General features: G+C 40.7%; 3 protein-coding genes across 3 annotated transcripts; 2 read left to right on the top strand and 1 right to left on the bottom strand.

The window, feature by feature from the left end:
- The first annotated feature begins 6,603 nt into the window (after positions 1 to 6,603).
- Positions 6,604 to 7,431, top strand: LOC112591875. Its single transcript, XM_025335808.1, has 2 exons — positions 6,604 to 7,082; positions 7,274 to 7,431. Exons 1-2 carry the CDS (start codon positions 6,644 to 6,646, stop codon positions 7,429 to 7,431), a joined length of 597 nt encoding a protein of 198 aa, XP_025191593.1. The 5' UTR covers positions 6,604 to 6,643.
- Positions 7,432 to 7,471: 40 nt separating this feature from the next.
- Positions 7,472 to 9,662, top strand: LOC112591876. Its single transcript, XM_025335809.1, has 6 exons — positions 7,472 to 7,976; positions 8,037 to 8,359; positions 8,411 to 8,543; positions 8,609 to 8,890; positions 8,956 to 9,301; positions 9,515 to 9,662. Exons 1-6 carry the CDS (start codon positions 7,472 to 7,474, stop codon positions 9,660 to 9,662), a joined length of 1,737 nt encoding a protein of 578 aa, XP_025191594.1.
- A 2,730-nt stretch (positions 9,663 to 12,392) lies between these two features.
- LOC112591877 lies at positions 12,393 to 13,710 on the bottom strand. Its single transcript, XM_025335810.1, has 2 exons — positions 13,176 to 13,710; positions 12,393 to 12,713 (listed from the first exon to the last, which is right to left on the bottom strand). The coding sequence occupies exon 2, from the start codon at positions 12,705 to 12,707 to the stop codon at positions 12,402 to 12,404; it is 306 nt and encodes a 101-aa protein (XP_025191595.1). The 5' UTR covers positions 12,708 to 12,713; positions 13,176 to 13,710; the 3' UTR covers positions 12,393 to 12,401.
- Positions 13,711 to 15,191: the final 1,481 nt, after the last annotated feature.

The following is a 15,191-nucleotide window of genomic DNA, read 5'->3' on the forward strand; positions in this document are numbered from 1 at the left end:
TCCATGGTGCCACGTCTACACCTAAGGATAACGGAGTTGAAACGCGAAGACGCCGGGAAGTGTCATGTTGCGCTGCATCGTTACGCCGCGCCCGAGTGCGATACCGGACCGTATTGTTAGTACCGCGTTAATTCATGCCGATAGGGCTGGTACGCCGTGGCAAACCGTCCGCGCTCGGTGACCTGCGTCGCAGATCAGCAGACATGCGTGGTTCAACCCGTTCGTTCAGGCCCGACCATGGACTATGCCAAGGCGGTCTATCTGCACGCCCGTTATCAGCGTCAAAGGTGTCGTTGAGGTCATGTGCGACGGCGACTAAAACCGAGCCCGAACTTCAAGGTCCAGGCGGGTGTTGCTGCCCATCACAAGCGATATGCTGCACCTCCCCATGGGATATAGTGACCGATTTTCTAGTTTGGCATATGGACCTCAGTTCCACGAAATTCAGCCGGTTGATATGTGTTATTGGTGCTGACGCATTCGCAATTTTGATGGTCGAAAAGTCAAATTGACGTAATCGTTACCAACGGCTTTTAGCCTGATATTCGATGGGTCTCATCGGGCCACTCCCGGCGGTTCTACCTGTCATTCACACCACACCAGTGTCCTTAGCGACCTATTGAAGATATGATGGAAAATTCTACAGCTGAAGAACCGACGCCGCACCGTCATCACCACGACGAAGGTTGGTGCGAGACCACCCGCACTGAACATAGTCGTTTGCCGTCCACGCTTGGCGTTACCCCAGTTCGTGTAAACCGAGGTCTACACAGCACTTTCCTGCTCCAGGCCTGTGTAGCGCTAAAGCGTTTTGAATCGCTCGAACGCAAATTGAGTGCCATCAATACATTCGCGATCGCGTACCGCGATTTCATGTCCGAATATTTGTCGCTTGGTCACATGTCGGTGGCCGCCACCCAGGCGAGCATTATCCCCATCATGCAGTTGTCGCCAGTCAAACGATGGTATGATCCGGCGTGCCTGACGCTCGGTGTTTAGGTCACGACGGACCGTCCGTTAATCAATTGTCTACCAGGGTCCTGCTTCAACGATATTGTGGACACCTTGACCGATTCCGGACAAGCTGGCGGTTCACTACGACATTTGCAAATGTATCGGCAAGTCTTATTGCCCTGAGTACCGTCCACCCAACACGTAGTAGCTAGAGCGTCCCGCAAGACCAACTCGTTAGGCGAGTTGCCAATGGTGTAGCCCGGCTTGACCATGGCTCCGTTCTTTACAAGCCGCGTGTTAGCTGCCATCGCTGATGAGCACTGCGCGATATGAAAACGTAAGTAGCGTTGCAGCAAACCCATGTCGATGACATATGTGGAGCAGATTCACGACGATATTTATCGTCAGCATGACCTAATCATGTGCTAGGATAATCAGCGTTTGATGCGAAGAAATGGTCCAGTACTGTCCGCGGTCTCGACAAGCGTCCTCTTCCGCATGTGCTACGGGCCGTTACCTTCGACGCTGTGGATGGGGGTATTCGGTTCGCCTGCAATGGCAGCCAACGAGGATGTTTGTGGGTGCACCGGTGAGTCACCACCTTGGATACACAACGTGGCGTATTATCGATGATCGCACCATTTTCGATCCGTTGGCCTATTTTCACCGTCCACCTTTTGCGAAGCATATTATGCAACGGAGGACGAAAACTTTGGGACGAACCGCTTCCTCATGACATACAACAGATTGACCACATCTGCTTGAATCCTACCGTTTACGTCCAATAAAATTCACGTTTTAACACGCGGTCCGCTCGCCACTGTTTGTTATTGATTTTTGTGATGTATCACAACACGATACGCCTGCTGTCATATATCTTCGCGCTGCTGGACGACCGGACTGCCTCGAATTTCATTGGCTCGACGAAACGAAGCTTGCGCCACTTAAACCTTAACTATCCCACGGTTGCAGTTAAACGCCGCTGGTCTGCTGGCGCGTTGGTTAAACCGCGTCGTGACTTCGATCAACAACTCGCACATCGCCGGTGTATATGGCTGGACGGACTCGACGATCGTACCGTCATGGTTGGGTCAACCGCCATGAAACGTTCAAGATATCGTATCCAACCGCCACACAGAATCAAATTCGCTCCTCCCGTTGCATTGTACATGTATCGTCGGGGACACCCGCCGTTTGTCAGAGGTGTATACCATGAGCTTGCTCATTAACTCTTTATTGGAAGGTCCTGTTTTCTATGCAATCATCTGTCACGTGGCCAGCGGTGCCACTATGCTTCCCTGAACGATGCTGTACAGTCGAGTGTTCGTTGACCGTCGCGCTCAACTTCCCACTACCGTGCGTTTCACCGTTTCGCCGTATGACAGACTGTTACGCGTTGTTGCTCGTATTTCCCGGTTCATACATGTTCCGTGCTACCGTGTGAGCGACCGATATTGCGCTCGTCATGAGGTCGACGCATGCTTCTTCAGCCGTTAGCAAGAGTCTACACGACATTTTGAGCAACTGTCAACGAGCAAACTGGCATACCGTCGAGTGCGTCAGCTCACTGCCCGCCTGGTCCGGGTTATGTGATCCGGCATGGTATCGTCGAGTGGCGGTGATTACGTCACTGCTACTAACGTATGAGCGTCGGCACCAATACCTAGCGAAGGATCCCGCGACCACTAAGCTATGTTGCTGTCGCTGGATCCTAGTATGCTGGACCACGTGTCGTGACCGCCTATGGTGTCTCGACACCCTGGACGTTCTCATACGATCGGTATTGCACGGGTGAGCAACGAATGCGCTGCTTTGCGTTCGGTTTGATCACATCACCACGCTGCTAGTCTGATTTGCCACCTGCCCGTGTCCAGCAATGCCGACCGTTTGTCCGTGTAGGCACGATTTTGTCCCCGCAACTGCAAGAAACGCGCTTACAAGCTGATCATACAAAGTGTATGTCGCCCTTTATTTGTTTTGCAGTGAAGGCATGCCACTCGAGGTTTCACTGGAGCGTCAACGCCGCTTTTTCCGGCATTCGACCGTTTTTCGACCGGCGCGGTTTACCGTCGGATGCTTCACGCTGCGGGACCACCGGGTGCCGACCGACAATAACGCATCATCTAATAGCGGCGATGCTCGCATTGGGTGACCTCACGTCTGTTACGATTTTGCATTTAACCCGCCCAGCGCCCACATTTTGGGGGTTTGTGGAGGCTGCGGTTCATCCACTAGAGGTTGTTGATTCGTGTCATGGAAATTACCAGTTTTCAGCGCGAGAATTACCACAGTGCTGTGTGAGTAGAGGCGGTGCTCATCCCGTCCGTCTCACGCCATTGTCATTGACCCGTCCGACCTTGACTATTTATCTCCAGGCCACTCTCATTGGCCAGCCATTACTTGGCACACCGCAGAATTTCGACGCAAGACCAATCTATCTGTCAACGCTGGAGTTGTTGACCAATGTCACCCAGCATTTTGGCGACAGTGGTCCACCGAATACTTGACCACGTTGCGAGCCGCACAGTGGACCAGTATCAAATATTCACCTCAACCGATATCCGTCATCCGGGACAACCAGTCTCCCCGTGGCGAATGGGAAGGGTAATTCCATTGTTGCCAGGAGCAGATGGTGTAGTGCGCGTGGTCCGTTTGCGAACTGCTCACGGCGAAGTAATCCCGCCTGTCGCTGGTCGTGCCCACCGCAAGGATCCGTCCAGGTACATCCCAGTTAGGTGTTACACACGCTCTGTTCGCCTGTGTGTTTCTTTATATAAGTGATTTTCTAGATATGTTTTGTTGTTTCGGGATATTGTTACAGTACCATTTATTTTAGTTTACATGTTTAAAAATATGTTATAATATGTGTAGTTATTAATTTTGTTGCGGTAAGTGATGATGCAAACGTGATTCCGTGAAGCAATACCTTCCAGTCGTCCACGCCATCCAGCGGATGGAGGCTGCGCTCCCATGGGGAATATGTTCGGGCAACACTGTCGTTTGTCATACGTCACGACGGGCGTCGAACATTCACGCACTCGACCCTGTCCCCCTGCTCAGTGACGCGGTGCATCGCCGTCAACGGTCAACCAGTTCGTGTGTGTTCGCTGACGCCGTCGCTTTGTCAGCCGTTATTTTTATTTTGTGTTTTTATCGCGATTGCACGCTCGTCGCCATCCGCAGGTTCATCGCGTCGACGTGTATGACCATCCTGTCCGTTGTGCCTGGCTTTGACCTCCTTGTGTCATCGCTCCGTTTGTGTATCGTTCGTGCCCGAGCACATGTGGTCTACACCCATTTCGTCGCGCCATTTCAAACTATTCAGTTTCTTGGGCTTTTGCGTTCGCGTTTCAGTTAATTATAGTGCTGCTGACCCCGTTATTAACAGTGTGCCCTGTGCGCATCCCGGATCGTGATCGTCGGAGAGATTCACGTGGAATCTTCAGTGTCCATTGTTGTCCGCAGTTCGCCGTTAGCCGTGAGCGCTGTTCAGCCAGGTGTACCAACCCCGCCCTGACGGCATGCACGTTAGTGAACCTCCACTCTGGTAATCAGTTGGTACCTGTCATCCTCGCCGTCCAGAACTGGTTGTATTGTTATCACTGCTATCATTGACGACCAGATAAGAGAGTTATTGTTTGTTTTGTTATCATTAGCCCTCGCCTCTCATACTTTAGGGTCATTGTTGGTGATCACACCCCCCAAATATTACCATTTTACTAGTTTTGTATAATAATGTTAACCGTGCCCAAGCGCACATCTTGTATTTTGATTTATTATTTTTCGCACCGTAGTGTTAATAACCTCCTCCACACTTGTTACTATTGCTACAACCTTCATCGGAAATAGACGCGCCGCGAGTATCCGTGTGGCCATAGCTGACGATCTCGGTTCAACAGCTCCACGGCGGTGCGCAATCAGTGTGAGTTATCAGGCGTTTTTAGAATCGATAAAACTCGAGTTGATTGAAAAAATCAATTATTGCGTGCGTATTAACCCGATCAAATATAATTTGAAGTTGGAGAGCGTGTACGCACATAGGGAATTACCAGCCGAGGACAGAGCTTTTAAAACCGTGTCGAGGGAGGCGTACATTCATAGCGATGTGAGAGCTATGGTCGATGAGGACTTTGCAGCGCTCATGTCCGAGGAAGATAGATATATAAAAAAGGGGTCGGGCTTCACCCTATCCAGTATCGATGGCTTACTGTTAGGTATCTATGAACATACCCCTCTTGGAGGGTCTTCGTATATTCCACTACCAGAAAACATTATGCGGAAAAAGGCCGTCATTAATCCAATGAATATTGACGATGACTGCTTCAAGTGGGCTATTCTAGCTCGACACGTTCCAGTAGGTCACCATAATCGTGTAGGTCAAAATTGAAGGGTCCGGTGCAATAACAAGGTATCTCCACTTTTTTTCGAAATGCATGTTTTAACATATTCTAATAGTGGAAAAATTTGTCTACATTTCGGTGCAATAACGATATATCTCCGACTATTAAATACGCTAATATCATACAAAAGGAGATATCTGGTTTTAAATGTTCTGGGCAAGAACCAGGTATCTCCGGAGATACCTTGTTTATGCTCAGAAAGATGGCAAAACTGTACTTTAAGCATTTTCTGGGCAAGAACCAGATATCTCCGGAGATACCTTGTTTATGCTCCGATAATGCTTCTATTTATTTATTATGTGCTCATTAATAGGTACTAATATGCTCATGATTATATTCTAAAATGAAATATCCTACCAAAGTAGTTTTGTTAAGTATTTTTTTAGTCGTAAAGGATATCAAAGCTACATTAATGAATGCATAGACCAAAGTTTTACTTATATTTTGGGTCAAAAAACCAGGTATCTCCTTAAAACACATAGTTACTCAATTTAATCATTATAAAAGGTTGTGATAGGTTGGATGATTTTGATTATAGGTATAAATTACACATTATAAATGTTTTTTGAGATTATTCAATACATATGATGAAAGAATTTCTGAGATAAAAAAAAAACAAAAAAACATGGATTTTAATTTTGGGGCAAGAACCCATATATCTCCACTAAATTAAACTTGAATTAATTAATTAAAATTATTCAAATTTATTTAAAAGTAATAAGGCTTTATGGAATGTTATATATACATCCAAAGCATAAAAATCAGTTTTGGAAACAGTAACATGATGAAAGGTGGGTCAGTAAAAACATTTTTTATGTCTCCTGAACAATTTCAAAAAGTGGAGATACCTTGTTATTGCACCGGACCCTTCAATTATTATAACGAAGAGCATCGGTACGATTTTTCCGAACTATCCTCGCCGACACCTATATCGGAAATCCATATATTCGAACGACGGAATAAGGGGGTGTCGGTAAACGTATATGGATTGAAACCTGGTAAGGGGGGAAAGGTGGGTAAGGGGGGGGAAGGGGGAAAAAGTAAGTAAATGGGGTGTAGTGTATCCAATCAGAGTTGTCGGGAACGAAAAGGTCGAACATTTCGACCTTCTCGTGATTGAAGGCTCAGAGCGGATGCACTATACGTATATTTCAAATTTTTCGCGACTGGTGCGGAGTTAGAAAACATCTCACAGAGGAAAAGTATTTATCTGTAAGAGATGTTTCACATCATTCGATGAGCAGGTTAAGAAAAATAAATTGTGCGGTAATGAGGCTCTCCAACAACATATGCGGTTATGCGGGCTTAATAAACCGATTTTACCAGTTATGCCGGAGGAGGGAGAAGTGCTCAAGTTTAAGGGAGGGGGCAACATGCAGCGTCATCCATTTGTGATATACGCTGATTTTGAAGCCCTACTCAAAAAACAGACGGAGCGGGTGGGGGCGAGCACTGACGGGATACACGCACATCATCCGATGAGCTACGGGTACTTTGTCAAGGCGGCGGTAGACGTACCCGTAGCGCTGATGGAAAAATACGACATACCACAAACGCCGGTCGTATACCGCGGCTCGGAATCGCGTTACGAGGTGGCTAAACACTTTATCGCCAGTGTGACTGCGCTCACTATCAGGTTGGGGAACCTGCTGAAGGCGACTAATGTGTCGATTTCGATGGGTGTGGAGGAGTTACGTGCTCATAACGCGAAGAGTGTGTGCGATATGTGTAAGTTAGAGTTCACTGAGACCAGGTGTAAAGTCGCCGACCACTGTCATCTGTCGGGACGGCTGAGACATACACTCTGCGCGCCGTGCAACCTCAAGCTCGCCACACCCAAATTTATACCGTGCTTCCTTCACAACCTGTCGAAATATGACGCACACTTTATCGTAACCGAACTCGGTTACGATAAGGAGTCGATAACGGTGATCCCCAACACCGAGGAGAACTACATCTCGTTCTCGAAGCGCGTCATGCCCGACTTCAGTGTAAGGTTCTTGGACTCGTGTCGGTTCATGGCTTCGAGCCTGGCCGAGTTGGCCGGGAACCTCCTCACGAGACCCGGCGACTTTGAGAAGTTTCGGGAAACCTCCAAAGTGTTTCAGCCTACCGACATGCCACTCGTCACGCGAAAAGGTGTGTTTCCGTACGAGTATACCGACGAATGGTCGAAGCTCGAGGAGACCGCCCTACCTCCGAAACATGACTTCTACAGCGTGCTACTCGAAAAGCATGTAAGTGATGAGGACTACGTACACGCGATGGAGGTGTGGCGTCACTTCAAGTGCCCAACCCTCGGTGACTACAGCGACCTATACCTGAAGGTGGACGTTCTCCTTCTGGCCGACGTCATGGAGAACTTCCGCGACCTATGCATGTCAACGTACAACCTCGACCCCGTGTATTATTATACGGCGCCGGGGTTTACGTTCGATGCCATGTTGAGGTATACGGACGTCTCACTGGAGTTACTCACTGATTACGATATGATACTCTTTATGGAACAGGGGATTAGAGGGGGGTTGGTCCAGGCCAGTGAACGGTACTGTCGGGCAAACAACCCCAAGACACCGGGATACGATGCTGAGAAGCCGTCGTCTTGGCTCGTCTACCAGGATTGTAAATATACATCGTTTATATAATTAATTATTTACACTAACTTAAAACTTTATATTACAGGTAACAACTTGTACGGGTACGCCATGGGAGAGTACATGCCCTACGGTGGGTTCAAGTGGTACGAGGGGGATTTGGATCGCTCTCTAGAGCTGTTGGACGGTATGACTGACAAATCCGACGTTGGGCGTATCTACGAGATCGATATCGCTTACCCCGATAACCTGCATGACGCGCACAACGATCTCCCCTTCTTACCACGGAATGCCGTGCCACCGGGCTCAAAAGTGAACAAATTAATGGTTACGCTTGAACGTAAAGAGCGATATATTGTTCACTATAGGAATTTAAAGCAGGCCATTGCTAATGGACTGACGGTGGAAAAAGTAATATATAATACATGAAATTAAATTACGTGAAATTAACCTCGATAATAGGTACACAGGGTGCTGGAATTCCGACAGTCGGCGTGGCTTGCCGAATACATAAATTTAAATACGAGTATGAGGAAGAAGGCCTGCAATGCATTTGAACGTGATTTCTTCAAACTACTCAATAACGCGGTGTTTGGTAAATATATCAGACAGCTCGTCATTAATCGGACTGTATTATATTATTATTATTTGAATTTATAGGGAAAACTATGGAGTGCGTTCGGAACCGCATTTCCATGGAATTGGTTTCGTGTCCACGTCGAATGCGGAAACTTGTAAATAAACCAACATTCAAACACGTGACCACGTACACCGAGAATCTAGCCGCCGTATCATTGCAAAAGAGTGAGGTACATTTCTCCAAGCCTATTTACGTAGGGTTCGCCGTCCTGGAAATAAGCAAAGAGTTAATGTACGACTATCATTACAACGTGATGCGGCGGCATTACAACGATTCGATTAGACTGTTGTATATGGATACAGGTATTTAGCAAATAATAAATATTATTTACACTCTTATATGTAACGCACATAATGACTTTATACAGATTCCCTGGTGTATCGAGTGAACACGGAGGACTTTTACAAGGACCTGGTGGACAACCCCGCACTCCTCGAACGTATGGACACCTCGAATCTCCCCGTCACCCACCCCTGCTACGTCGGTACGCGTAAGAAAATACCGGGATTGTTCAAGGACGAAACGGCTGGACGTACTATGTATGAGTTCATCGCACTCCGCGCGAAATCTTACGCGTACAAAATCGAGGGGGATGAAAAAGTTGTTGCTAAGGGGATTCGAGGACATGTAGTCCGAAATCACATGACGTTCGAGGACCACAAGCGTTGTCTGTTCGAGGACGACGGCGCTGGTGACGGTAACGAGAGCGAGGAGCTAGGCACGGACGAGGACGATTTCGACGACGGTGACTTTGGCGACGACGATGAGTGGAAGGACGTGGAGATGAGACGGCGTGCGCGTCTGATGGCCCGATCGGTCGTCGACACGTTACACGGGAATGCCGCGGCAGCTAGCGCCGCCGCCATTGCCGGCGTGAAATTCACCCCGACACCACTTCCCACGTATACACCGTACACACCGTATAGGGAAAACGTTTCGATCCGATCGTTCGAACACCGCGTCAAAACGATTAAGACCATGAAAATGACCCTTAATCGTTTTGACGATAAACGTGTTGTTGACGAAGATCGAATCCGTACGCGCGCGTACGGCCATTACACGCTACGCGCGTGATATTATATTGTATATAGGTATGTCTTTATTTTGTTCTATATTGTACACTTGAATAATATATTGTAATTATATTGTATTTCACGGACCCATGTAAATAATATTGTAATATAATAGTATTATGTGTGATTATTCATAAAATAAATATAATATATAATAAAAATAAAAATATAATATAATATATATTATACAAATACACAGTTTGGTAAAAATACATTTAATATATTTACCTAATAGTAATTTATGATATGAAATATATAATATATATATATATATATACAGAGGGAAAATACATATTATGTTAAACTGGATCTGTGTTGAATCAGTTCGTGACCGCCGAGAGTGACTGTTCCGCGAGTGACCGTGCCGTTCTGTGAGCGACCGTGCCGTTCTGTGAGTGTTCGAGCCGTTCTGTGAGCGACCGTGCCGTTCTGTGAGTGTTCGAACCGTTCTGTGAGTGACAGTGCCGTTCCTCGAGCGGTTGAACGATGGTTTGTATTAGGGGTTTAAGAATTATTTAAAAAAAAAAAAAAAAAAATATATATATATATTTTATAACTATATTTTATAATGTATAGCAATTAAAACCATACGTGATGTAAAATATAATTTATACGTGGTTGAACAATTTCCGTATTCTTAAAGATTATTAACATACCATTTTAAACATTGCAAAAACTTTATTCAATGTACATTGTTGCGGATTGAAATCTGAATGAAAACCACAGCATGGCAGTGTTTCTCCGCGGGTCAACCGACAAATGCGGGGGGGGGGGGGGGCATTCAAAGTCTTCCAAATTGAGTATGACAGCATGCGGCATAAAGTCAGCGATAATCCGTCGTTTACACCTCCCTTTTACGTAAATCCCCCTGAATTTTAACGATTGGAATATTTTATGTATTTCTTCATATTCTACTCCGCCGTAATCTAACGATAAACCGTGATGCGACCGATGAAGGTAACTGTTTACACTTAGACTTCTCGCATCTTGTTTCAAAGACGTATGTCTAAATATCCAGTGTTGATTGAACGACGATTCAATGTCTATTACAGACATTTCTTTAATAAAGTACTCCCCGTTGACTCCGAGAATATAATGAACGTCTAAAATAGCTGATATCATAATATTGTAGATGAATCCAGGTTACAGAATTTTTTGTAATAATACACCCAATTCGTTGTATCGAACAGATTCACTACCGAGCGACCACTGGAACTATTTTAATATCACTCGTATCATACGAGTATATATTTTGTATTATATATATGTATATACAAGAATGGGTGATAGTGACGGTCGGGTGGGGTAACGTGTACGAAATAGATATTTAAAGTATGTGATGCGGGGTGAGGTCGGGTTAGGATAGACACCTTCGTGATAGAATAACATTTCGAGCATGATGACATAGTTACCTATATATATATATATATATATATATAAATAATTTTAAAGTGTATGGTTATGGGCTGGGGTGATGTCTCATAAACGAAAATTTAGTAATAACCGTGTTATCTATAACATGCTGAAAACAAATTCCTTTATCAGGTTATTCACTCGCTATCTAATTATTACGGGCGGTAGAAAAATCATTAGTTCACCGCTAAATGTATGTATATAGTTTATATATTATATTTGCATTATCTTCTAACTATAACAATATACTTTTGTATCTGATTATAATTAACAGCATACATAGATAAAGAAAAAAATATACTGATAAGCCGATTAATATTTGATTATCGGATAGGGAAAACACCTCCGTCGTCGACAACTTCATTACATTAATAATAATATATGACGAGATATATTATATATTATTTGATAGTAATACATGCTTTCAGAAATATATATTTATTTACGAATGATATTTACCCTATGAGATATATCCTATATAACCTAGCCCTATATAATATCACTTTAAATTATTTCCTACTAAATCCATAGCTTTATAATATTTATAGTTATTAATAGTAGAATATCATATTACTCTCATTACACTCAACTGTTTTATTTACATATTATATATTTTCAAATACTATCACCTCCAACATATAGATTGAAATGTTAATAACTTAAACTCTATTATACATAATTATACATTAATCGTACATAATTTTCTTAATGTCGTTTCGTTTGAATATGTTGACAGAAAGATACTAACTCATTATATTATTATTGTTAATGATAGTGATATTTAAACATCACTCGATATTATATTTATTTTAGAATGCATAGAGGACTATGATTTAATAGCTTTGTTTAGTGAAAACTAAAAGAGAAAATTCGACTGTCTATAATAATAATAATAATCATAGGTTGTCAATGTTTCAGCAGTCATTAAAGGTTAATTAAAAGTGAAACACTCACTTTTCTTAAAAATATTTTCAAGAGTTTTAACCACTGGTAAACAATATTTCGCTGTATAATATAATATTAAAATAGTATTTTTATAAAATAGTATACACTTATTTCTAGTAGAAATAATACCATATTATACTCACATTACGCTTGACTGTTTCATTTACATATTATATATATATATATATTTCAAACACTATTTCCTCTAACATATTATATAGAATGAGAGTATGAACATAACGTGAGGGTTATAAGATAAAACATATTTTCAATTAAATTAAATGTGATTGGTTTATTACAATAGATAATAAATAAAATAAATAATAATAATAATAATAATAATAATAATAATAATTATTTATACATGTTTATTTATAGTGAACTATTGAAATCCGATGTTAAATGACCGTCCACGCCGTCCTTTGAAGATCAGATTTAACATCCTATTTTCTCCGCCCCGGTTGAATTCTCTCACCTCATCATCGCCGATTTTTATGGATCTTGGGAGATACACTTCTATTAGTCCGCCATCTTCACCACACTCTAGTACACAGTGGACGGTCAGTCCATATTGGGTATCCCGATTTTCCATTCGTATGATCGGGTATGGAAAGTTAATAGTCAGGTCCCCCACGGACATGAATCGTGTATTCGACTGCATCGTCAAGCTTTTCTTTAAACTTTCCATATTATCCTGTTAATTAATGATATAGTTAATATATGATTTATGAATATGATTAAGAGTTACACGACATATTAATATGCCCTCCATCTCTTATATAATAGGTATAGGGGGGGGGGGGACTGGGCTGGGGTACGGTGAGACAACGATTTAAAATTTTCTACTTTGATAATATCTTAAAATATATTTAAGTTACGAGTTATGTTATTATATAATTTAAATGCTTAAGACAATTGTTAAAATAAATCGTATATACCGATACATAAAATCATGAAATCATGGAAATTATTATTTTCAATGATGTGAGTAAAAGAAAAAAAAAAAAAAAAATATTACTCACTATACCTCGAACCCTCATATATATATATATATATATATATATATATATATATATATATATACAAATATATATATACAAATATATATTATAACTCATATATGTTTTATGTTTATCCAATAAAATATAATACTCACTCAATTTTTCGTGAAAAAATAATGAAGGAGATTCCCTCTCGTATTCTTCAGTTTCGTAGTAGTCTATCGTTGTCGTGCTCGTCGTCGTCGTCGTCGTCGTCGTTCTTTTCGTATTTGTCCGTTCAACGGTCGTACTTAGAGTACTTGTTATCGATTGCGAGTAGTAGACGAGTGATATCGAGTATACAGGTATACTGATACAACCCGTATTTATATGATTGAAAATACCCTACTCGAATTATTAGCTATACAAATATACACGAACCTGAAGGTATGTGGAAATGGTCAACAACGTATTATCTCATTAAAGGCCTTAAACTTTCTCTCATTAGAAGCGGTCTACTTTCCATCATTTGAATACCGAAAACAACAACAACGGTCTCACAACCTTTACATCATAGTGTGATAGTATAATATTATAGTGAATAAATGAATGACGTCGAGCAATGAATACACGTCATGTATGTGTTGTACCATAAAAAAAAAAAAAAAAAAATCGTTATCGTCAGTGAGAATCAGTATCAAATCAATTGTAATAGAGAAGATAATATTATAATATGTGAAATTAGCTTCCACCCATATATCTTATAATTAAATATAAAATGATTTATTTCCTATGCCTACTATATAAGTATATAGATATACTATGTATTCATATCTATAAATAAACAGTTTTAAGGTGTAATTTGCGATAGGATTCTAATATTTAGATATAATATATGTTTACAATATCAATATGTCCATATTTTATTATATTTTAATATATTTTATAGTCCTTAATAGACTATAAAAATATAATCATCGAAAATGAGATAAATGTTTAACTGAAAACATATTTAATGTTGAAAAATTGGTTTTAAAATGACAGTTCAGTTGTTGTATATTCCTCAGTATACTTCACTAATATATTACACTAGTAAGACTAGTATATATATATATATATAGGATAAATTGGTTTTCGATGATAGTAGAAAAATATGTAATAATTTTAAACATTGACAATATTTTTCAGTGTGATAGAATATACCATAAGATTTTACGATTATATAATAAGTTCTATAGAAATTGTTATAAATAATAAATTATTGTAATAAAATGTATACACTATTTCTTTAAAAAGTAATATTGTCGTACACTTCGATAATACAATAAATATATTTTTCTACTTCAATTTACGTTATATTATTTCATTTAAGTATATATTTTATATAATATTAACTCTTATAAATAAACAGTTTTAAGGTACAATTCGCGAAAGGATACTGATATTTATAGATATACTATATGTCTACAATATCAATATATTATCCAAAGCATTTTATTAACTTTTGAGTAGGCAATCAAATAACGAATTAAAAACTTTATTAGATTCATTCAAAATCTATTTTAGTATAATTATATTATTTTAGTTATTTCTCCATTAAACTAATTATATATTTTTATATTTTAATATATCTTATAGTCCTTAATAGACTATAAAAATATAATCATCGAAAGTGTGATAAATGTTTAACTGAAAACATATTTAATGTTGAAAATTTGGCTATAAAACGACAGTTCAGTTGTTGTATATTTCTCAGTATACTTCACTAATATATTACACTAGTTAAATTGTTGAAATAAATGTATACACATTTCTTTAGTAAAGTATTATTGTCGTACACTTCAAAAATACAATAAATATATTTTTTCCACTTCAGTTTACGTTATATTATTTTATAAGACCTACCAAGGTGGACTTACAGCTAATATATATATAGCGAGAAGAAAACAAGATGAAGACTGTACAATGTGCTGCCAAAAGATCGAGGAGGCAACCAGGGGAGAAGTTTGATATGGTAACTTCACAGAATATAATAATGATATACAACCGTGATGTGATCAATATAATCTTTTATCGGGATGTCTTGAAAACAAAATTACTTTACTTACGAAAACAGTTTATTAATTATGGAATTCAATATATAAATTATATACACCCTTTAAAACAATTAAAATTATCGACTGAACATATTA

Source organism: Melanaphis sacchari, unplaced genomic scaffold, assembly GCF_002803265.2.
Source record: "Melanaphis sacchari strain LSU unplaced genomic scaffold, SCAv2.0 Contig1466_pilon_pilon, whole genome shotgun sequence".
Classification (NCBI taxonomy): domain Eukaryota; kingdom Metazoa; phylum Arthropoda; class Insecta; order Hemiptera; family Aphididae; genus Melanaphis; species Melanaphis sacchari.

Excerpts from the sequence above, each read along its gene's own strand:
- LOC112591876 (XM_025335809.1), top strand. The coding sequence starts at position 7,472 with ATGCCACTCGTCACGCGAAAAGGTGTGTTTCCGTACGAGTATACCGAC. Across the intron at positions 8,544-8,608 it reads ACTCAATAACGCGGTGTTTG|GGAAAACTATGGAGTGCGTT; the intron begins GTAAATATATCA and ends TTGAATTTATAG. Across the intron at positions 9,302-9,514 it reads GACGGTAACGAGAGCGAGGA|GGAAAACGTTTCGATCCGAT; the intron begins GCTAGGCACGGA and ends CACACCGTATAG.
- LOC112591877 (XM_025335810.1), bottom strand. The coding sequence starts at position 12,707 with ATGGAAAGTTTAAAGAAAAGCTTGACGATGCAGTCGAATACACGATTC.
- LOC112591875 (XM_025335808.1), top strand. The coding sequence starts at position 6,644 with ATGCGGTTATGCGGGCTTAATAAACCGATTTTACCAGTTATGCCGGAG. Across the intron at positions 7,083-7,273 it reads GAAGAGTGTGTGCGATATGT|TCGATAACGGTGATCCCCAA; the intron begins GTAAGTTAGAGT and ends TACGATAAGGAG.